The sequence below is a fragment of the Gymnoscopelus microlampas genome, assembly GCF_963454915.1.
Source record: "Gymnoscopelus microlampas genome assembly, chromosome: 10".
Classification (NCBI taxonomy): domain Eukaryota; kingdom Metazoa; phylum Chordata; class Actinopteri; order Myctophiformes; family Myctophidae; genus Gymnoscopelus; species Gymnoscopelus microlampas.
The window spans coordinates 12,279,668-12,303,494 of NC_139947.1; the positions used below are offsets into that span (position 1 = coordinate 12,279,668).

Sequence of the window (23,827 nt, forward strand, 5' to 3'; positions counted from 1 at the left end):
AAAAAAAAAAGGCTGACAGGAAATGGTTCCGGGTGAGAGAGATGGGGGAGTGACACACAGCAAAGGCCGTTTGGGTTTGGGAGTCAAACCCGCGACACGCTGTAAGGCATGTAAGACTACTGTATGTCAGATTACTGTTGTGTCTTGTACAATATAATGCGAGTCTGCTGTAATGTTTTTGTCCTATGGGCTCCGGCATGAAAACCTAATATACCTTTGGGGATCAATATAGTACCTACCAACCAGTGTAACAGAAATGTACAGCTAGAAACCATGAATTAAGTTATTAAAAGCAGATGATAGCACACTGGATTGGATACCAGATGTGCCGCCGCCTTTTCTCGATCTGAAGAGGGAGACAACAGACAGACTTACAAAATGTAAAGGGAGGAGAGACATGCACATCCAGTCTTACAAAATGTAGCTTTAACGATGTAAGGATGTTGCAATTTGCACTATATTTGATCCCTCCTGCTGCGTTCTACTAAGTATCTCCACACGCTGGCCTACCTCCAGTGTTTTGTCTACAGAAGAACTGAATATAACAACCTTTACCGGGACTTACTGTATCTCATCCCTCTCATTACCTCTAGCCGGTGGACTTTGAGATGAACCGTGCCTTCATGCTGACGGTGGTGGTATCCAACCAGGCCCACCTGGCCAGCGGCATCCAGTCCTCGCTCCAGTCCACAGCGGGCGTCACCATCTCCGTCCAGGACGTTAACGAGCCACCTTACTTCCCCACCAACCCCAAGCACATCCGCTTTGAGGAGGGTGTCCCTGCAGGCACCAGCCTGACAACATTCTCTGCTTCCGACCCCGACAGGCTGCAGATGCCACAGACCATCAGGTAACACACTAGGGTTATCCTTTTAAGTTCAATGCTACATAATGCTTATGTACAGTGGAATATCACTGATCCAAAGCTGAGGCATCTGGACAGAAAAGTATTCAAATTTGCAGCATAGTGAAAGAACATTTGATTAATTGTATACAACTGCTGGAGTTTACCTGCAATGACTGGACTGTGGTTGGTGCTGTTTGTGTGACTACATGCTTTCTTTTATTGTTCAGGTGAAGATCATTTTTAACTATACATACAGTAGCATGTGCCGTAGCATCTCTCTGAGTTCATTTCTAATTTTGAAAATGACTTGGTAAATGGTATGCATGTAAATGGTGCATTTACATAGCACTTTTATCCGAAGCGCTTTAGATTGTGCATTACATTCACCCATTCACACACACATTAATACACCGATGGTGGTGGAAACCTAGCTCTGGTTCAGAGCGTTAGTGAGTTCCCTCTAACGCTCTGGAAGACCCCTCGCTCTGGCCATGTACAAGGAATTCCACTGCGCCGCCAGCGCTCAACTATAGTGAAAATAAACTACATTTTGGTTAATGGTAAGTCCCCAAATCCTCCAGATCTGTAGAGGGCACTGTGGAGTAAATACAAATAATGTCCGTCTCGCTGACATATTTTATTTTCTGCCCAAAAAGTGTATTTTACAGAGTAGGTGGGGTGCGTTTAGGCGTGCGCAGTTGGAGAATAGACATTCAACAACCCAAAACAGCCTTTGCTTCGGTGAGTAGCGAAATGGTTTAGTTTATTTTCACTATAGTTGAGCGCTGGCGGCGAGGTGGAATTCCTTGTACATGGCCAGAGCGAGGGGTCTTCCAGAGCGTTAGAGGGAACTCACTAACGCTCTGAACCAGAGCTAGTGGAAACCATGCAAGACACCAACCTGTTCATTGGGAGCAATTTGTGGTTCAGTGTCTTGCTCAAGGACACTTCGACACTAGCTCTGCAGGAGCCCGGGATCAAACTGGGAACCTCGCGGTTGCCATCCGACCGCTCTACCGGCCACTCTACCCCTGAGCCACTGCCGGCCCAGCCACTCCGACACACTTCCTCCCTTATTTCAGTGTGTTCACATTTGGGAGGGGGGAGTGAGGTTCTACAGAATATGGCCCGATGCTATTTTGTACATCTGAACATTTCCAGCTGTACACGGATATTTGTAATTGAAGTGCACGGCTTGTGAATCATCCCTGCATAATTATGCACAATCAGCAGGTAGAAAGACCTCTTGGCCATCTCAGCAGTTGGAGGTCTCAGTAGCAAGGTTAAGAGGGTTAATAAGTAGCGGTACTAGATTCTGCAGTGAAGTTTATCTTTAAGAGACAGCCCAGATTTTTATCTTGGACCTGTATGTGATTTATACCTCTATAATCTGATGAAGTTATCAGGACAGGGTTGGTTGATAACAACTGTGTGTGGACGAAGCACAAACCTGGGTCTGCGTATGTGACATTAATACCTCCTCCTTCCACCCAACCCTCAAACTCCACCAGCCCCTTTCCTCCCCGTGTTCTCTGGGGAGAAGATGTAAACACATTAACCAGCTAATTTCACAGTAAATGAGAGTAAATTGGGTGTACATTATAATTTAGGAGGACGCCAGCTGCTCGCTCTCTCTCTCTCTCTCTCTCTCTCTCTCTCTCTCTCTCTCTCTCTCTCTCTCTCTCTCTCTCTCTCTCTTGTGTGTGTGAAGTGTTTACTTCACTTTCTCCACCCCCCCCCCCCCCCCCCCCGCCCTCCCTCCCATTTTTCCATATCACATTTGCACATTACATCTTATAGATAAGTTTGCCTCGAACAGCCACAATGTGTCATGGTCTGCTACACACGCGCGCGGGCACACACACACACACACACACACACACACACACACACACACACACACACACACACACACACATACACACACACACACACACACACACACACACACACACACACACACACACACACACACACACACACACACACACACACACACACACACACACGCAAAGAAAAGCTCATATTTAATTTAATTTAGAGTAGCCAATTATATTTACCCCTTTACCCCAATTTAGTCGTTATGTCAATTAGTTCCTCCCCATACATGTCTGTGTGTCTTCACTGCTGTTGTACCGTACTGGCTCACCTGCAAATGAGGAGCCCCCACCGGGAGGATGCAGTGCCTCCACCCAACTCTCCCTGCTGACAGGTGCCGCCCCAGCCAGTAGTAGTACTTGCAGTGACAATGAAATGTCGCTCTCCCCGCCCGGATTCCCTCCCCCGAACACGGGCAAATTGTGTTCGCATAGACGCTAGACAAAGTCTGGATTTGAACCCCTAGACTCCGCCGCGGTGGGCAGGTACTTAAACACAGCTCCACCCGAGTGCCTCCAAAAACTAATAGTTTATCTAGACTCTAAACCAAACATGCAATGTTCCTGTTCTTACATTTCTTGTACCAGTTGCAAAATGTCCCCACCTCCACATAAATTGATAATCTCAGGATGGATAAACCTGCTAATCAGTGAAACACTGTATTGTATTCAATTCAATTCAATTCAATTCAATTCAATTCAATTCAATTCAATTCAATTCAATTCAATTCAATTCAATTCAATTCAATTCAATTCAATTCAATTCAATTCAAGTAAATTAAATTCAATTCAATTCAATTCAATTCAATTCAATTCAATTCAATTCTATCTTTATTTCAGACCCAGGGAGATCCATATCACAATTATACAACAACACAATAAAATATTGATATATATTTATATATTACTACTTCAAGCCATTGTACTTTCATCTTCCCACAGACCCAAAAACAGCGAATACACAAGGGAGAAATTGATGTAACTTTGCCCCTTTCATCCAAAGGTTAGCTGAAATGTGTCATTTGAGTGGGAAGATGCTTTTGCTTTTGACTGAACTTTTAACATTGTGTCTACTTTATGCTTGTATTCTTCGCATAAAGACAAAGAGATGGATATCTTTCTGTAAAATGGATGGTGGAGAGATTATGGAAGATTTAAAGAGTCGTAAAAGTGGGAAATCAAGTGAAACAGACCTGATGGTTGTGGCGGTGGAGAGATGAGCGCAGATGGTAGTTTGAACCTGACAGGTGCTCATCAGAAGGGGGGGCAGACGGACAGTGTCCTGGGGGGACGTTGGGGGTTGATGTGAAGCAGGGGGGACGTGGTGGCATGGTGGAGGTGGGGGACGGAGGGCAGAGTGAGGTTTCATGCATCATCTGTCCGATGCTGCACGTTCAGGTTAACATGGGATTGGAGACGCTCGCATAAATGATTACCCACAACACTGTGCCTGAGCTTGAGACATGTATTTTTCATCCCCGGGGTCATGGGTTTGAAAAATACATCTCCTCCCTGCTGCTTGCTAACATCACTAAACCTACCAGCCTTAATCATCCATTCACCCCACGCACTCACACACGACCCCCAAATGAGGCGAACTTCATTGTTCATTGTTCATTGCTTGGTTATGCATTTGAAATAAGGTGAGACTCTGCTAATTCCTTTTTCTTTTTCACAAAAAGCACAAGAGGTACTTACCTTGCCAACTAAACAGAAAACACTTCATTAAAAGTTAGTCTTTCACTGACTTCAGTCGCCCCCAAAGCGGTGTTGCTAATGGTGGGTATTTGTAAACAACAACACTGTAGCTTCCCCCATAAAAACAGGGTTTGAATGGTCCGATAAGCCCTAGCGTTTAATTGTGAGCCACCTGAAAACCCTGAACCTGAATAAAAATAAAAATAAACAGATTAAAAGGAAGCCATAGTTGAAACAAGTCACCTAGCCTGGAATATGCTTTCAGCATCCTGCTGACATGCTTTTAACCTGCTTGAGTTCATCTTATAAAATGAATAAATAATTATACGCTATCGTCTCTAAATGCGTCTCTAAAAAAGAGTTGGTGGATCATTATGTGCTTAATTTACATTTTATTACATCTGACCTGAGCACTTTGGGAGACTTAATAAAGGGCAATGGTGGGAACAGATCTTTGTCTTCCACCTTTTTTTTTATTATTATCAGAGGGCTCTAATCCTCTTTTCTTAAAATTGTTCTTGCATTTTTATGCATTATTTCAGATATCTCAGTGTAGGAAACTAAGGGCAGAGAGAGGAGATACATGTGAGACAAGACGGGGTCGAATTCTAACCAGGTGTAACAGCTGAAAATATACCACAGGGTCCTTGCGCTCACTAGGTGGATATTGGTCTGTGCACTGGCTGAGCCACCAGGCACCCCAGCTCTAATCCTCTTAACGTGTTATCAGACAGCCGAGAACCACAGAAAGAACAGGGTCTGTCCACCTTTCAATGGACACAATGGAGGGAGAAAAGGTGTCCCAAATCTCAGCCACACCGGGGGTAAAGGTGATAGACATACTGTACAGTGGAGAGGAAAACAAGAAACATGGGGGTGAAGGGGAAAGATTTAGCTTTGCAATTAGTGCCACATTTCAGGTCCTGCTGAGGATAGTAACAACATATCCAGATCACATTACTGTTATCCCTCGTTCCTCTTCTGTCTCTTTTACGACTGCACCGGCTCAAACGTTTATCCCTGAATGCCCCTGAGTGCTAGACATGCTCCAGCCCCGCCAGTCATTTCACAGTCTGACAGTCAGTGGCCACGGGGCTCAGCTCACCTCCGGAGTGCAGGAATGCCATCCTCCTTGAATCCGTACCCCGTACTGCGCTACACAGCTAGGATCCCACCGACCGCCTGCTGGGAAAATCCCTTCTCCTTCTCTGCAGGGGAGAGGAGATTACACCCTCCATCCAGCCCTCCACACCGGCACCCATCCATCCCCATCACCCCCCCCCCCTCCCACACACACACACACACACACACACACACACACACACACACACACACGTGCACACACTATGATTGAAATGCGCCTGAATAAACAAGTTATCTGTCAATATGCGTTTGTAAATGTATTTTAGCTCTATGCAGAACGGATACGTAGATTATAAAGACGAGGTTGGGGTCAAATGCATTTAAATTTAGATGGCTTTAAGAGTTGAAAATAGATGTCACATAGAAAATGGCTTTGTGGCCCCCTGGCTGACTTTCACTAAATTCAATCAGATAGATGTGGAAACGTTGTGTAGTGCAGGCCAAAGTGTTTGCCGCACGCAACTGATGCATGTTCATAAGTATGATTGCCGCCGCCAGGGTTGCAGGCGATGAACCCCGAAATGCAAAGGAAATGAGAGGGAAATATGAGTAGATGGAGGAGGAGGACTGGAGTGTGAGGAAGATGAGGGGTGAGTTGGAACCAGTTCAGAGAGATCACATGGTGAGGGGCGAGGTGGTACAGGACACTTAACCTAACCCTAAGGGCCTAACGTTAAAATAGACAATTGAAAAGCAGGAAAATGTCCTCACTCTGCCCAATTTCTTCATGTTCCACAATTTGTCTTCACAAAGCTGGAAAATACACACACAGGCACACACACACACACACACACACACACACACACACACACACACACACACACACACACACACACACACACACACACACACACACACACACACACACACACACACACACACGCACACACACTCAAACGCACACACACACACACACACACACACACACACACACACACACACACACACACACACACACACACACACACACACACACACACACGAAGCCTTGTGTGATGTGTTGTTAATAGGTCTGTCAGTGGTGACACACACACACACACACACACAATTATGACATTGATTCTAACCTTCTCCTCTCAGCTGCAAGTCAACTTACCCAATTGAATCTATGCATGCAAACAAAATCTCATATGAATACACACGCACGCACGCAAGTATGCATGCACTCAAACGCACACACACACACACACACACACACACACACACACACACACACACACACACACACACACACACACACACACACACACACACACACACACACACACACACACACACAGTGGATGTAGTGCTTAACAGAGGAGGTAATTGGCTTCAATGCGTTATACAGGGGTGTGGAAAATTAGGTGAAATTGACTGTAAACTGCAGAATCTGGACGAGAAGTCACTGAAAAATTAAACTGTGGAGTTCAGGGTGGGTGGATTTGTGGGTGTTATGTGTGGGCGACATGTGTACAGTATGTGCTTGGGATGTGAGGCACAAAGCATGAAAGGTAATTCAGTGTAACAATAGTTCATGTAGTCACGGAAGGCATAATGTTTATATACTTGATTCACACTCCCCGGACCCCCCCCCCCTTATACAGTCATACTCCTTTAAGTCAGTACGTTCAACCTCTTGTCATTTTCATTCGCTACAAGCCAACTCACTCACGCCCTCATACCCACAGTGCAACTCTGGCGGTTCATTTAAGCAGCCTCTGTTCTCTGTTCAGTATATGTGCTTCGCTGTCTAAGCTGGTTGTACAGCTGTTAGTTTTCAAATTCCCATCACCTCCCCGGCCTCCTCCCTGTGGCATTTAGTTCATATTGTTATAGGTTGATTCTGCGTTTGTACTGTTGTTCTATGATTCTGTGTATTGTACTGTGGTTCTATGAATTGTACTATGATATGTGGTAGTTTAATTATGCATTTAAGGTTCAATGTTATGTCTATGTAAAACTGTATGGGGGGGTTTGTGATTTCAGATCTGTTGTCCTGCTTGCGCAGGTAATCTGTAATATCACATGAGCAGAGTCACACCGCCAAACTTGAATGCAATATCATTGCATATATGGTAAATGGTTAATATGGTAATAATTCATAAATGGTAAATGGTCAATTGATGGTCTGGTTATTTCTGAGCTGAAGTGTCTAAATGAAATGTGTTTGGTTTGTTATTAACTTCTCTATTGATGTGTTCCTGTGCACACTCAGGTACTCAAAGTTGAACGACCCTGCAGACTGGTTGGCCATCAACAGAACCAACGGTCAGATCGTTACCACGGCAACCCTGGACCGAGAGTCCATCTATGTCAAAAACAATATCTATGAAGCCACCTTCCTGGCCACAGACAATGGTAAGAAGCCTCTTTCTCTTGTTTCTTACAGTGTTCCGTTTATCTGGAAAATAGGAAAGACAAAGGCAGTTTGTTCAGTCCTACAGGAGTGCTTCTTTTTATCCTTCTCATTTCCATGCAACTTTTATCCTTTCATCTCTATATGGAAGCACAGTTCATTAATCAGTGCCAAAACCAAACTCCAGACTGAACTTTGTGTGGTTCTAGAAGCATAGAGGACATGGAGTCTGGGCTCGCTGGCTCTGGTTCAGAGAGAAGTACAGCTGGCTTAGAGCTGGCAGCCATGAATCCATGATACTGATTCTTAGCTTAGCCGAGCACAAACTCAATCAGTTTCGTTTTTTCTCAAGCAAGAAGCAACTGCTTTCTTCCTCCAAAAGTGCCTTATCAGTGACGCGCAGTGCATTGGTGTGTTTACCTCGAGTTGGGATGGCTGTGAATCACCACTGACAGTCTGCGCGCGCGCGTGTGTGTGTGTGTGTGTGTGTGTGTGTGTGTGTGTGTGTGTGTGTGTGTGTGTGTGTGTGTGCGCGCGTGCGCGTGTGTGTATCTGTGTCTGTGTAATGGTGTGACTGTGACATCACATGTGTTTGCATGTGTGCATTTTCCTGTAATTGATTATTTTGGAGAGCATATTGCATTGAATTCTAGTATTGTTTTTGTAGCCAGGGAAAGGGATGGTTGGACTAAACAGCAAACCTGTTTCACACTCTCTCGTCATTTAAACGTACCCCCCCCCCCCGCCCCCCCCTCTCTCTCTCTCTCTCTCTCTCGCCACACTCTTTTTACTGCTTATCTCATTCTGTCCTAATTCTCTGCCTGCTTTTCTCAAAATGAAAGTGTTGCATTTGATGTGACAGAGTTGTCCTCTGTGTGTGAGGTTTTGAACTCCGGGTCTCATTTAACCTCTGTTCACTTGAGTTCCCTAGGATAGCTTAGCGTGGAGGAGAAAGTTTCCCATCTTTCAATGTGTTTGGTTTCCCAAGATTCAATGGCTTAGTTACCAAGTACTTGCTCAATTACTTGTCCAGAGTAAGGTATGCTCATGGGTACTCAACCAGAGGGAGTTCTTGTGATCTTCTTCCCCCCAGGTTTAGAACGCTTAATGGTAAGAATGTGTTTTTTTATACAGCCACTACTCAGTGGACCAAATTAAAAATACAATTAGACTGTTAAATACAATAACAGGTTTAGTATTCACTTAATGTGCGAAAGTCTCCCATCGGCCTCGCATGTATAGGTGGAAGGGAACATTGTGAACACATAAAATGTGAGTCTGCATTACTCAGTGCATCGCTGCCGAAGGAGGTTGTTTGGAAATCAATTAGGTCCATTTCTAATGCGGCCTTGTCTAACGAGGGGATTGTTTGTTTTTCGCCAGGGAGAAGTCTCCACTGTAGGTTTGACTGTGAGAGAGTCACATGCAAAGTCAATGATCTCTATTGGGGATACAGTAGTCCTCAAACCTAGAAGTGAGCCTGGCCCGTAGCTGCTTGATGAAGTAGACCATCAGCTCTGTCACTTGTCCCACTGTCTGTGTTTTTAAGTGTTCTGAAATGCCTGCCTGGGGATACGTCTGTATCTAACAACTCCAGCTTCCTCATGAATGATTCAACCTTGTCCTCTAGGGTTTTGCCTCTCCCCTGTAGCTGCAGGTTAAGTTGTATTTGGCGGCCAAATATATTAGCTGAAAATACTAAATTGGACATGAACTTTTCATCTCCCAGAAGGGCAAGGTGGTCACCTGCTGCCTTAATCTTGCTCAATTTAAGGACCACCTTGAACTCATCTGCTGGGTGCTTACCACCCCCTGACAAAAATAATGACACGCATCACTTTATCCATAACGTACTTTAGCTCAACACCGAGCCAGGCACAATGGATTAGAATCAGAATCTCTTTATTGTCATTGTACTAGACCAGGGGTTCCCAAAGTTGGGGTCACTGACGCTGGGGTCGTGAAATTATTTTGGGTAAAAGAAAAAAAAAAGTGTATTTCAATCTAAAAAGGATTACAAATAGTACATTTTACCCATCTCATTAGGTACTTTAAATGTGATTGATTGAATTCTACATTAACACGATTATTAACAGTAAAAGTAGTAGGCCTACAGTCAAAAGTCATACTAACATACATTACAAATGCGCACCGAACGCGCAAGTTTATGTGCATAAATTACCTCCACGGTTAGGTGGGGTCGCGAGTCAATGGCTGCATTATGTTGGGGTCGCGGGCTGAAAAGTTTGGGAACCCATGTACTAGACCACGAAATTGAGGTAGCAATCCAACTCAGTACATTAACAAACAACATTCTATATAAAAAGGCATTATAAACATATTGCACAGTCACCCCATATATTCCACACCTGTCTGTCAGTCCATCAATAGACTGCACAAAGTGAAGTGTCTCAGGTTTGTGCAGTGTTTAGAGCAATAAAAGCTATTCCTTAGTCTGTTTGTTTTTGCTTTGATGGCCCTATAGCGCCTCCCTGAGGGCAGCAGTTCAAACAGGTAGTGACCTGGGTGGGATGAGTCCCTGAGGATGCTGTTGGCTTGGCTCTTCTGTCTCATGTAGAGGTCCTCCAGAGATGGAAGAGGGCATGCAGTGATTCTCTGGTCTGTGTTTATGACACCCTGAAGTGCCTGTCTTTCTGCCACCTTGCAGCTGGCAAACCACTGGGAAATGCCGTAAGTCAGCACTGACTCGATGGACCAACGGTAAAATAAAAAGACACCAACAGATTCAGTTGATTTTCCTCAGGACTCTCAGAAAACACAGTCTCTGTTGAGTGCCACTGCACAGAAGTGTGGTGGTGCTTGTTTTCCAGGTCAGGTTTCTCTGTGATATTCATGCCTAGGAGACCCTGAGACCCTCTCCACCTCCTTTCCACAATTAGATAGGCTGAATGGCCTTTTTCTCCTGAAATCAACAATCAGCTCTTTGGTATTGGCGGTGTTGAGAATGAGGTTCTTCATAGAACACCAGGCCGACAGCCTTTGCACCTCCTCTCCATAAGCAGTCTCATCCCCTCCTGAAATGAGTCCCACCACTGTTGTATCATCTGCAAACTTAATGATGGCATTGCTCGGATGGGTGGGTGTGCAGTCATGGGTGTAGAGAGTGTAGAGTAGGGGGGCTCAACACACACTCCTGTGGGGCACCAGTGCTGATGCTAAGTGCTAAGATGAATGGTTAGAGATCCCGCTAGGGAAGCCGGAGGTCCCTGAGGTCCCGGGTTAGATTCCAGGCCTTAGCAATGTGTCGAAGTGGGTTAACATTCTCAAATAACAATGAATGCAGCCTAAATAACTCCTCCAGTTGCGTTATGGTGTTCCCTTCTAATGGAATAAGAGACTGCAGCTCTTCCCTGACAATATAAACTATAATTAAGAAAAATATATTATATAAACGCACAAGTTACATCTGTGCTGTCAATGCTCTCATAAATGGCTATGGAAAAGTAATTGGCTTGACCGAGGCCCTCGATAATTACACCCTGCCCCACGTCCGACAGAGCCTCTACACGACGGGGGCAGACCTCACAGAGAGGGACATCTGTTTCACTTACGCAATGATGCCATCCAATGACTTGTCAGTGGCCAGCTCCTCCAAAATTGTCATCATTATCTTCTTGCAAACCGCCTTAAGAGATGCACTTGTCCGTTGTCACTTTCTGTTCACCTCTGTTTTTGGTGGAAAGGCGACTTTGAAGTTGCCATGCTTCGTCTCGTGGTGCCGTCCAATACTATATTCTTTGCAAGCAGTCGCGACTTCGTTGGAGATAAGACACAGCTGCTTTATGTTAATGAAGTTTGTTGTCCATTCCTCTTTAAATGTTTTTCCCTGTACATTTTTCTCTTTAGACTTTCGGATAGTGCCATTTAGTTTTTTCTCTTGCTCTCTAGCTGGCAGTAGGTTAATGTTAAGCTCACTCAAGCAGGCCCAAACGATCAATCAAGTAATACTGTGACATAGCCTACTTTAGGGGTAATAAGTATGAGAATAAAAGTATGTCAAATCATTATCAGAATGACTTGGGCTCCGCCACAGTCAGTTCACACATGTATTATTCACAATAATGGAAAACGACAAACAGCTTGTTTACAGATTATTATGCCCCCTCTGCAACGTGTTTATTCTGATCCATCGATTTCTTATATTAGCCTTTGTTTTATGTTTTGGCCCGCCATGTAATGGCTTAGAAGAAATGTGGCCTGCGGCCAAACTTACTTGCTGACATGTTGACATGTTTTATTTTATTGGACCCAGACTAGCACGGGCCCCAGTACAACCACAATATGTGCATTACACTAACTTACGCCCCCTGGGTGGAAAGACAAAGAATCTCGATTTCAAAGGACCCTGTGTGCTTACGTGTGTGTGTGTGTGTGTGTGTGTGTGTGTGTGTGTGTGTGTGTGTGTGTGTGTGTGTGTGTGTGTGTGTGTGTGTGTGTGTGTGTGTGTGTGTGTGTGTGTGTGTGTGTGTGTGTGTGCAATCTGTGCATGTGCGCGCATGCATGTGCATGTTTTTTTTTTATATGCATGTGCAGTATATGATTTTGTGCCAGCGTTTGTTTGAGAGTGGGTTTATGCTTATGTATCCGTGTGGTGGCATCAGACTGTGTGGGTGTCGGAGTGTCAGTCATCATAATGTGAGAGGGGATTGTAGTAAGACATGGTGGGATGGTGAGTGACTGAGAGGAAGGACGGGGCAGAGACACATACAGGAGGTGACACTTTTTACTTTCACACACACACCTATGTTGTTGTTTTGTCCTCTAAGAACATAAGTACCTTTTCAAATTGCTCAGCTGCCACCAAGAAGAGAAACTTAATACAAATCCTTTTGAGGAATTTACACAAACATAATTATTTATTTAGCTGGTTAAAACCCACATAATTCTCCTATCAGCTGTAGCAAGCTGCTACTGCATGTCCCCCATGCATAACTGAGATGAACACACCAGGAGAATACAGAGCTCTTCAAGTGTGTGTGTGTGTGTGTGTGTGTGTGTGTGTGTGTGTGTGTGTGTGTGTGTGTGTGTGTGTGTGTGTGTGTGTGTGTGTGTGTGTGTGTGTGTGTGTGTGTGTGTGTGTGTGTGTGTGTGTGTGTGTGTGTGTGTGTTTCCTTCATGCAACCTGGAGGCTCTCTCTCTCTCCTTAATTAAATAGCCCTTATCTCAGCCACACGGTGGGTTCTTGGGGTAGTTCCCCTCTAGCCATTGGCTTGGTGGGGCGTGGTGGGGAAATTATTCTTAATTGGAGGCAGCCAAGGGTTGCCAACCCCTGACACACGCTCAATAAACAGCTCTGCCGCTCACACTGCTCACGACTCACTAATTCTGAGTCTGAGGCTATCCTTTGTCCATCACACCACCACAGCACACACACACACATGCCCGCCCGCCCGCCCGCCCGCCCGCCCACACACACACACACACACACACACACACACACACACACACACACACACACACACACACACACACACACACACACACACAGTCACACACACACACAGTCACACACACACACACACACACACACACACACAGATCTGCTTTCTCGCTCCCTCAATGCTGGAGGCTTCTTAATCTGATTACTCCGAAATGCTGTTACCGATGTTTTTCTGTCTAATCAATGCAAATGACCTCAAGATGTGTCTGTGCGTGCGTGTGTGAGAATGTTCATTGGCACGGAAGTGTGAACGAAGTATCAGAAATCGTATCTTGAAAAATCCACCCAGACGTGGACTTGTTTTATTGTGTTACAGTCATCATTACTGAACCTCTGTGCCTCTCTGGGCGTTTGGGTGTGCATGTATTGCTGACAGAGTTGGAAGGGTTTGATTTGGCCGTAAGGGGAAGAGCAGAAGTGGAAAACAAATCTGTCAGAAGTATTTCTGTCAAACACAGAAAGTCTCCTCTGGGCCTCTCTCTTCCATCTCTCTCATTTGAGAAATACAAACTCTCAGCTTCCATCTGGAACAGAGCCTCTCATTCACTACAGGGCTGTATTGACTGCACTGTATCAACCCACCTGCCTTTCATTATTTTACATCTCCCTGTCTGCCTTCCCTTGGCCGTCTCATTCTCTCTGCTTCCTTCTCCATCAATCCCTTCCATTGTGTCTTGTGGACCTCATATTCTCCTCCTGCTCTCATTGATGCTTCCAGGCTCTCCTGCAGCCAGCGGGACGGGCACTCTGCAGATATACCTGATAGATATTAATGACAACCCCCCGGCACTGGTGCCCAAGGAGTCTCAGATCTGTGAGCGGGTGAACAGGAATGCCAACGGGGCCAACATCACGGCCGCCGACGCGGACATCGAGCCCAACGCTGGGCCCTTCGTCTTCGAGCTGCCCACCTTCCCCTCCAGCGTTCGGCGTAACTGGACCATAACCCGGATCAACGGTGGGTATAGGTCGTAGGCAGAGGACATACAGTATGGCTGTACTAGTACACATACTCATACCAGAACAACTTAGCTAGGATCCATTGGAAAATGTACAGTACCACCATGCTCCTTTAACAAGCATTTAGCTGGTTGAAGAAAGTAGAATCGTGCACCTGTTTTGATGAATTTTCCCCTCGGGATCAATAAAGGTCTGACTATCTTTTTCAGTTCATTTTCATCCTTAAAAAGATAGCTTGTCTGCCAAAATATTTTCTATAATAAAGTATTGCACTTGAGTAATGATAGTGCGATATCTCTCTTACACCGTAGCATTTACTTTTTCTGTAAAGCACTTGTGCTTTATTCTGGCTTTGTAAAGCACTTTGAGCTGCATTTCATGTCATGAAAGTTGCTATACAAATAAAGTTTATTATTATTATTATTTAGCTGTGACAACGCTTTCCCCAAAATAGTAACTAATAGTTGGTGTTGTAATTCAGGATTTCCATTGTTTCAATAAACGTGTCTTATGTGTTCATTGTCCTCGGTATAGCAACATCGCTCCTCTCTCTCATCACAGGGGACTATGCCCGTTTGGGTTTGCGGTACCAAGTGTATTTGGAGCCGGGGATGTACGAGGTCCCTGTAATCGTGTCGGACTCGGGGAACCCTCCCCTGTCCAATAGGTCCATCATCAGGTTGAAGGTGTGCCCCTGCGATGAGAACGGAGACTGTACCACCCTGGGGGCTGTGGCTGCCGCCGGGCTGGGCACTGGAGCCATCATTTCTATACTTATCTGCATCATCATTCTTCTCAGTAAGTGCACCCACACACACACACACACACACACACACACACACACACACACACACAAGTTGTCAAAGTTGCCGGTAATTTTCTTTGATTGGCATCTCTCCCAAGCAGAGTGTATTGGGCCATCATAAAACATTCAGCAGCTTGTAACACATAAACAGCACAGTAGTTTGTATTATAGATGAATGCACCGGTCGTTGAAATCCTCTCCTGCATCTGTTGACTTACAAGTCTCTACAAACACATTACGCTGCCGGGTTCCTTTGTTCACATGTGTTGCAGCACTCATGGGATTTTTAAACAGACTGATGTACAACCGCACCTGTGGCCGTACCGCTTTCCAGCTCAATTAAAAATGTGATCGTGTATGTGTGTGTTTGTGTGTGTGTGTGTGTGTGTGTGTGTGTGTGTGTGTGTGTGTGTGTGTGTGTGTGTGTGTGTGTGTGTGTGTGTGTGTGTGTGGGTGCACGTGTGTGCGCACACGTGCCTGCGTGTAGGTGAATCAATCCTTTCACCTTCATATTTTAAAGCAGGTAGACTTTTGTAGCGTACTTTTGAGCGTGGTTTCTTTGGGTAAGTATGATGGTTGGTCAGGATGATTATGTTTTGTAAAAGTGTGGACCACCTGGTTGAAGCTGAACATGATGGCTGTGTCCTACAGTTATGGTGCTTCTGTTCGTGGTGTGGATGAAGCGCAGAGAAAAGGAGAGGCATACGAAGCAACTTCTGATCGATCCTGAGGACGACGTCCGAGATAACATCCTGAAATACGACGAGGAGGGAGGGGGCGAGGAGGACCAGGTGAGCGCACAGACATGCACAGGGTACACAATTTACAATTCAGGCATTTAGTATAGAACTTGTATCGTGAGCAAAATGAACCCATATCTTGTCAGTCAACACCAGGGTGGCTAAAAAAACAAGTATGTGCTACAATGTAACTAGGAGCACAAGCAGACCTTAAACCTTACATCTATCTAAATAACATAGTTGGCACCTGTATACAAGTAAACAACATAGCCTACCTACCATTCAACTATAAATGTGCAAACGTTATGCATGTGAGTATGTGTGTGAGTGGATCTGTCCTTCACACCTCTCGAGAACCCCCAAACGATCGACTTCAAACTCGCCATATGTATCACAGAGGACCCGTGGGAAGTTCCCGGCATGAAGTCGGACTGATTGGCGGTTGGTATGGGCAATTGGGTATAAAAGGGACACAGACAGACTGACAGACAGAAATAGAGATCTGCATTATATGGGCATAAAAGGGACACAGACAGACTGACAGACGGGTACAACGAGTATAATGACAATGGGTACAACAGGTATTTTATAACCAGGGGGGGGCATGCATTCCAAACTTGCATCGTTGCCGACATCTAAATTACATCTAGCTTCTGTCTCAACAAGCAACGCTGATCCAGCTGTTTCCCTGTGACAGGACTACGACCTGAGCCAGCTTCAGCAGCCAGACTCTCTGGAGCACATCATCAGTAAGCCTCCAGGTGTCCGCAGGGTGGACGAACGCCCCATCATCCCCGAGTCACAGTATCCCATCCGGCCTCTCATCCCCCACCCCGGAGACATAGGAGACTTCATCCATGAGGTGAGCTTAATGTGGGCACACGCTCATTCTGATTCACCTAACCTAAACCTAATCTTAAACCTAAACTTACAGCTAAACCTAACCCTACGGGCCTAACGTTAAAATAGACCATTGAAAAGCAAGGATCAGGAAGATGTCCTCACGCCAAATTTCTTCATGTTCCACAATTCCCACATTTGTCTTCACAAGAGAGAGAGAGAGAGAGAGAGAGAGAGAGAAAGAAAGAAAGAAAGAAAGAAAGAAAGAAAGAAAGAAAGAAAGAAAGAAAGAAAGAAAGAAAGAAAGAAAGAAAGAAAGAAAGGAAGACAGAGGTAGAAAGAGAGTGTGTTACACGCTGCTAAATTACACCTATTTCCTGTTCATAATAACCAGTGTAAAATGTGCTGCATTGGGCGGTAAATGGGAGACACTTTATTCTGAAGGTACAACCGGAAAAAGAGAGTTGTTATTGCTGCTGCGTAGTTGTTGCTGCTGCTGCTGCGTAGACTGCGGTCTCGGCAGTCAGACAGAGACCGTGGTCCGGTTACAAGTTACATTATATAAAGTTGTGTACAGTATTTAACAGTCAGTCACACACAAGTTGTATAATTACGAGTTAGAATATGTCACAGATACTAGGCTACTACAAGGGCACTTGTGAGAAAAGTTGGCAAGTTGCCCTACAGTTTAACAACAGTGCAAGTTGAAGATGAAATATCCAACACAGATGCGTAAATACTCTCCACAACAGCTATAGGCTACTGCAACTATGGCATCGAGGTGAAACACAACGTTAATCATAATCGTGGACCTATTTTTAACTCTATGAGGTGGACACGTTAAAACGTTACCACTTTGAACTGAATAGCTCTATGAGGAGACGACAAGATTCTCACAACTCATCAACTTTCCCATGGCTGTCCCAATAGACGCACGGACCGCATCCACTGCACTGTGTAATACAGAATAACCTCCTGTGAGTGAGTAGTGGTCTATCATTTATTGCCCTAACAGGTCAGCTGAGCCACGTTATGAAGGATTAATCTGAAATGCCCAATTTTGTGCAGTGCCTTTTGATTAGAAAATGCATTCAAACGCAATTGATTATTGAGAAACCAGTACGCACGCACGCAGCATGCGCAAATGGTAATGTAGGAAATTAATGTATTTGTGTAAGATGACCCTGCTATATAAAATGTGTAGGCTATATTATGAACTAGCTCAATCCAAAATATAATGCTGTAGGCCTAAGTGTTAGGCTGTATTTACGCACCTGCTTGTCATTAATGCATAAAAATAATTATGACCGTTATTTTTGTCAGATGTCCGATAAATTTGAATCCTTCCGGACATTGGGACCGGCAGATTAAAATCCTAGCGCGACCCCTGACACACACACACACACACACACACACACACACACACACACACACACACACCATCAACACAAGCACATAGACTATGCACACAAAAAAAAACTCATAATTTATTAGTAATGTAGCGTTGTATGTGATTATGAGTTGTTGTTGTTCAATCTGTAAGCTGGTACTGTAGAAGCAACCTTTGAGTTTCGTTTTACGTGACAGCTGTTATCATTACCACAGTACATATACGCACAACACACACACACACACACACACACACACACACACACACACACACACACACACACACACAGTGTGTGCGCACGGGCACGAATGCACATGCGCAAAGACATGATTCAATAGGTTCACAACATTCTTACAGGAGGAGAGGTATATGAAGATATTCTATCAGTAATAAAAAAAATAACTAGAAAAAGTGCTCCTCGGAGCACAAGTCTCCGCCAGCAGACTTGTGTTGGGAATGTTGGGAATGTTCTAATTCTTATGTTCTAATTTTTTACAAAAAATAGAACATGTTACTGTGTCATAGTAACATGACACAATGTCTGTATAAGCGTACTATCCGTCCTGTCTGTATAAGTGTCCTATCCGTCCTGTCTGTATAAGTGTCCTATCCGTCCTGTCTTTTCCTGTCTTTTCCTTGTGGTGTCAGCTGCTCGTCTTCGTTCTTTGTCATTTTCAGATGCGAGTGTTCTTCGTCTTTGTTTCTCAGCTTGGTCCTTCTCCTGTTGGCGTTGCGCCTTTGGTTCTTCATCGGTTTGCAGATAATGATTAGCTTCTTCAGTTTGCATAATAAGAGTTAGTTGTACTGTGTCATTAACTGTGATCTCAGTTTGTACTGGAATGTACTGTTCTTGATTAATCCTGTCTAAGCTATTTATATTACATATTGTGATGACACCAGTGTGTCTACATAATGTATTGCTCCGCCATTTCTCAGCCATTTCGTGATTATTCCTGTCTTCACTTTGAAAGAGGCTAAGACTCTTTCAAAGTGACACATGTATTTATAGGCCGTTATACGTCACTAGCCAATCAGATCACACTATTTCACCGTATTGTCACGTGTCACGTGAGGCTTGACCAACGTTAGCTTGGCCGAGGGGGGGGGGGGGGGCGGAAAGTGAAAACAAAGTCTCCTGGCGGAGACAATAAGTGCTTCTAATTGAAATAAATGCATCTATTGTTTTCCTTTCTCTCTCTCTCCCTCTCTCCACATCGCTAATCTCAGTGCAAAGGAAACAGGCACTTACCAAATGCATTCTATTCAGTCTATTCATAGAACGGTGTGAACATGACTCCTCTACAACAATGGTATCCTGTGACACCAGCATTGTTCTGTTTTAGCTTTTTATGCCTTTTATTTTTTTGCCCCGCTAGCGACGGGGCTCTAAAGGACATTCATTGTCGGTCGTGAGTGTGGTGCCCCCCGTCGAGTCGTTCGGATATTCGGTTGCCCAGTAACGCCAATTTGACCGATATGTCCATATATAAGCATATATGGATATCCAGTTGTCCAGAACCGCAGATCCAACCATAAATGGACATGCCGATATGACATCAGGGATCTCCATATGGGCATAAAAGGGACACAGTTAGACAGATCTCCATATTATGGGCAAAAAAGGGACACAGACAGATGGGTACAACTGGTACTCTGACAAAGCCCCGACTCTATGACTCAGACTGCGTAGCGGCCTGAACATCTAGTTTTCTGAATCAACTCAATGTACCCTTTGTAACTTTAATTCTTGGTTCTCGTAGCCTGGTGGATACTGATGGCTGTGCTCCTTTCTCTTTGTGCTGTCCAAGGGTCTACGAGCAGCGGACAACGACCCCACGGCCCCTCCCTACGACTCCCTGCTGGTGTTCGACTACGAGGGCGGCGGCTCCACCGCCGGCTCCGTCAGCTCCCTCAACTCCTCCAGCTCAGGAGACCAGGACTATGACTACCTCAACGACTGGGGCCCCCGCTTCAAAAAGCTGGCGGACATGTATGGAGGAGGGGACGAAGATTAAACTCGGTGCATGGTTACACATGTGCTCCCACACACACATATGTACACGACACGTGCAGACAAAATTACACACACCTCTGCCCTGTCAGCTGGCCTGCCATGCTCTGTCCCCCAACAACATCAGGGCTGAACGCTGTTCCTGAACACGCATAATGATGACAACACACACTGACAAACTTAACTGACCAACCGACCAATCAAATGATCTGCCACAGTGGACCGTGCCGAGAGGCAGTTCTGGGAGCCATTTCTTAGCCTCCTCTCCAGCTCTAAAACTGAAAATGACTGAAAATGGAGCTGTTCCAGACTGAAAATGGAGCCTAGGACTGCAGGCTTCCGATTGTTTGTATTTCTCAAAAATATGTGCTTTTTTGTTTTATTATAATTTATGCAAGACGTAGGTGTTAGTTATGTTTGTCCGATTTAATGTTTATTGGAGTTTGAGTTCAGCTTCTGTTGTCCAAACTCCCCTTAAGATGTGAGCCGTTTACTGTTGCTGAGGGTTCACGACTCTTTCTTCACCAAAAGCCCTTCTGTCTGTCGTTGCGCAGATGTTATACGTTAGGCTCCGCTGCTTGCTTTGTCTGAGGAGAAGTAAAGAAAAAACAGACAGTACAGAAATGTAAGTCCTTCCTTGGCTCATTCTTTTTTTAACTTGAAGAGAAGCACTGTTGTTTAAGAAGTGCCTTCAGTGGTGCGTATCATGCAGACTCCTGCTAACTCAGGATTGGTTGCCATTTCATGGGCTTACCTGCCCATCATATGACCCCTGACCCTTTAACTTGGACCTTCCCATGTCATTTGTGTTTTCCTGCAGGGCCATGGTAGCTGCGGGACACGTTAGTGCTGCTTCTGGAGGCATCACTGACATATGAGGGTGTTCTGTTTAGACATACTGTACAGTAAGCCAATAATGGCTCATTTTAAGTTACGGACAAATCATTTATTTTTAAGTCTGGCACATCTGAGCTCCTAGATCATAGCCAACTTGAATGTGATCAAATCACAAGAATGGAACAACATTGGAAAAGAATATTATGTGTCCTTGTTAATAGTGGCTTTGATAGCAGTTGTGTTCGTTTTGAGCTCTCATTATTTTGCACCTACTGTAACACTTGATAAGGCGGGTTTTGATAAAATTGATAAATCACTTACTACCTTTTCCATTGCTGTTTGAACATATTACATAATGAGGGTTATTTAAGTTCAGGTGGGGTTTTGCATGTTTATCTACACACCCAAAGGTTATCAACATGATACCAGTTATTGTGAGGTAAATGTGTTGAAAAAATAAATAAATAAAATACAACAGTACAAAAAGAGATATTTATGGAGTACTAGATGACATCAAAAACTTCTAGGATTACATACTGAATTGTGTGAGCACTAATCGTCTAATCATCTTTTCGTGTAGTTTTTTTTTTTTTTTTTTTTTTTGGAGGGGTGGGGGGCTTGTCTTATTCAGTGTTATTACGACTTTTGATGTACAATCTGCATTGCTGGTTCCTGTCACAGTAAAAGAGAGAGCTGAGCCTCAGCCAGGGATTTGGCAACACTCACAATCTGTCTCCTTTCAGACGGCTCTTCATTCATCTGAAAATGTTTGGCTGAAACACCCGCTGAAAGAACCACAAACTTCATGAAAAAGACTGTGAGATCTGCACTTTGAAGATCTGCACAAAGTTATAAATAACATAAGGCTTCACTGTTGTTGTGGAAGACAAGTTGTTGTCTTTAAATGACAAAAAAATTAATCACATTACCTGAGAGACGTCTTTATAATTTTTCATTCCACTGGATTTATTTTTCTCGATTTTCGTCTTGGTGTTCAATTATTTAAATATGCTAAATCTTTCACAAGGGACATTAGGAGATTCCGATGAATAATAATCATCTGCCTGTTGCAATGTTAATAGATACTGCAATGTTGTCTTAAGCAAAACAAACACACACACACACACACACACACACACACACACACACACACACACACACACACACACACACTGTCATCTGTGCAAATTGTATGGGCATTCCATTTTATAATATACTGTACGAGTGCAAGTCGATATTTTATCGTTAAACTTTTTCTACCTCATACATTATTGTATTAATTGAATTCTCTCTCCATTAAGGTTATGGCCATGCAGCACCTGGTACCGTTGCTCTAATACACCCATGGCTGTGTGGCCAGAAACAGCTCCAACACCATTTTCAAGTCCTACACGCCCCTCTTGATCGCTGGGGCAGCAGAGGAGAGAGTGAGCAGCTTCAAGTACCTCGGTGTGTACATCACCAAGGAACTGACATGGAGGATGAGTCTTTGGCGCAGAAGCCGAGGCGGCTTTTAATTTTAAAGATAAAAAAAGATATAGCCAATAGGGGTGTGCCGATATATCGTCCCGCGATATATCGCGATACGTTTTCGCGACGATTTTTTTTTTTTTTTTTACCAATCAAAATAATCAGGCATGCAAACAGCCCCGAGGTGAAAAGGGTGACAACATGTTGTTTTTTTTCGGGTCAGGTGTCACACTATTGCCCTATTTGGATTCAAAACGGCTGAAAAGCTACAAGTTTGCATGTCTGAATAATGCAAAAACAGAATTATTTGTTTGCATTTCCTTTTTTTCTCCCCTATTTATTTTCATAATAAAAAAAGTGCGTATCGTATCGAAATCGTATCGAAGTTGTGAGCCAAATATCGTATCGTATCGTTTCGTGAAATTAGTGTATCGGCACACCCCTAATAGCCAAAGTATAAAATAATGGCTATGGCTAAAATCTAAAATGAAACAGATGCGTTCGCGGATTGAATGGGTTAAGGAAATTCAGGGTGTCACAGAAAATCCTGATGAAGTCCTTCTACTCTGCTATCACCCAGAGCATACTGATGGGTTATGGAAAAAGCAATTTCCCAATCTGCAAGTTCTCCAGTTCTCCAGCTCTGAGCATACTGTACCTAAAAGCCCCCTCCCACCCCTGCTGGATATTTATAACAGCAGATGCTTGAGGTAAAGAATTACAAAAGACCTGTCTTTTGTAATTCTTTACCTCAAGCATCTGCTGAACCCCCCGGAAACTGACTGTTTGTTATGATGTGGACTGGCAAGCATTTGAGATGTCTCAATGCCCGGGGTTCAAGTTTAGGAGAGCCTTTTTTTCTGGTACACCTGAATTGTGCACATTTTGTTGTTGTTTAAGTTGTTGCTATTTATGGCTTCGCTTGTTCGTAAAGCCAGAATTAAGCTTTCCCCCTGTTTGGATAACTGCACAAGTATTTATTTTAGTTTATTAGTTTATTTGTCAGGGGTCCAAAGTGTGATATGATAACGGGATTAAGGAAATGTAGAGCACATAATATAAGTGCATGATTGCTCTTGCAATCATGCACTTAATACAAATTTGTTTTGAAAAGTATTGACTGAACTATAACCACTTCAATGATTCAGTGTTTGAAGGTTCATTAGAAGTAACACAATAATATAACTTTGCACTATGATGGACCTGGTTCCTAAATGGTAAATGGCACATTCTTGATTTTATGACACTACATGTTTCATAGCAAAGGACCATAGCAACCTGCCTGCTTCCCTCCTGATTAGCCAAATGCCCTTTTCAACTGGTTCAAGACCAACTCCACCCGCAACCATGCAACAGTAGGTACTGTGGCATGGTTATGCTTGATTTACAGAAGGCATTTCACACTGTTAA

At 44.1% G+C, this 23,827-nt stretch overlaps 1 protein-coding gene across 1 annotated transcript in view; it reads left to right on the forward strand.

Moving 5' to 3' along the window:
- Nucleotides 1-20,653, forward strand: part of LOC311052801 (cadherin-4-like) — a 256,530-nt gene extending 235,877 nt beyond the window's left edge. The window contains exons 11-17 of the mRNA XM_084068011.1: nt 594-850; nt 7,763-7,905; nt 14,083-14,322; nt 14,886-15,122; nt 15,781-15,920; nt 16,567-16,731; nt 19,908-20,653. Coding sequence (XP_083924137.1) covers nt 594-850; nt 7,763-7,905; nt 14,083-14,322; nt 14,886-15,122; nt 15,781-15,920; nt 16,567-16,731; nt 19,908-20,114 — 1,389 coding nt within the window. The 3' untranslated portion in view covers nt 20,115-20,653. The remainder of the gene's footprint in view (nt 1-593; nt 851-7,762; nt 7,906-14,082; nt 14,323-14,885; nt 15,123-15,780; nt 15,921-16,566; nt 16,732-19,907) is intronic.
- The last annotated feature ends 3,174 nt before the right edge of the window (nt 20,654-23,827 follow it).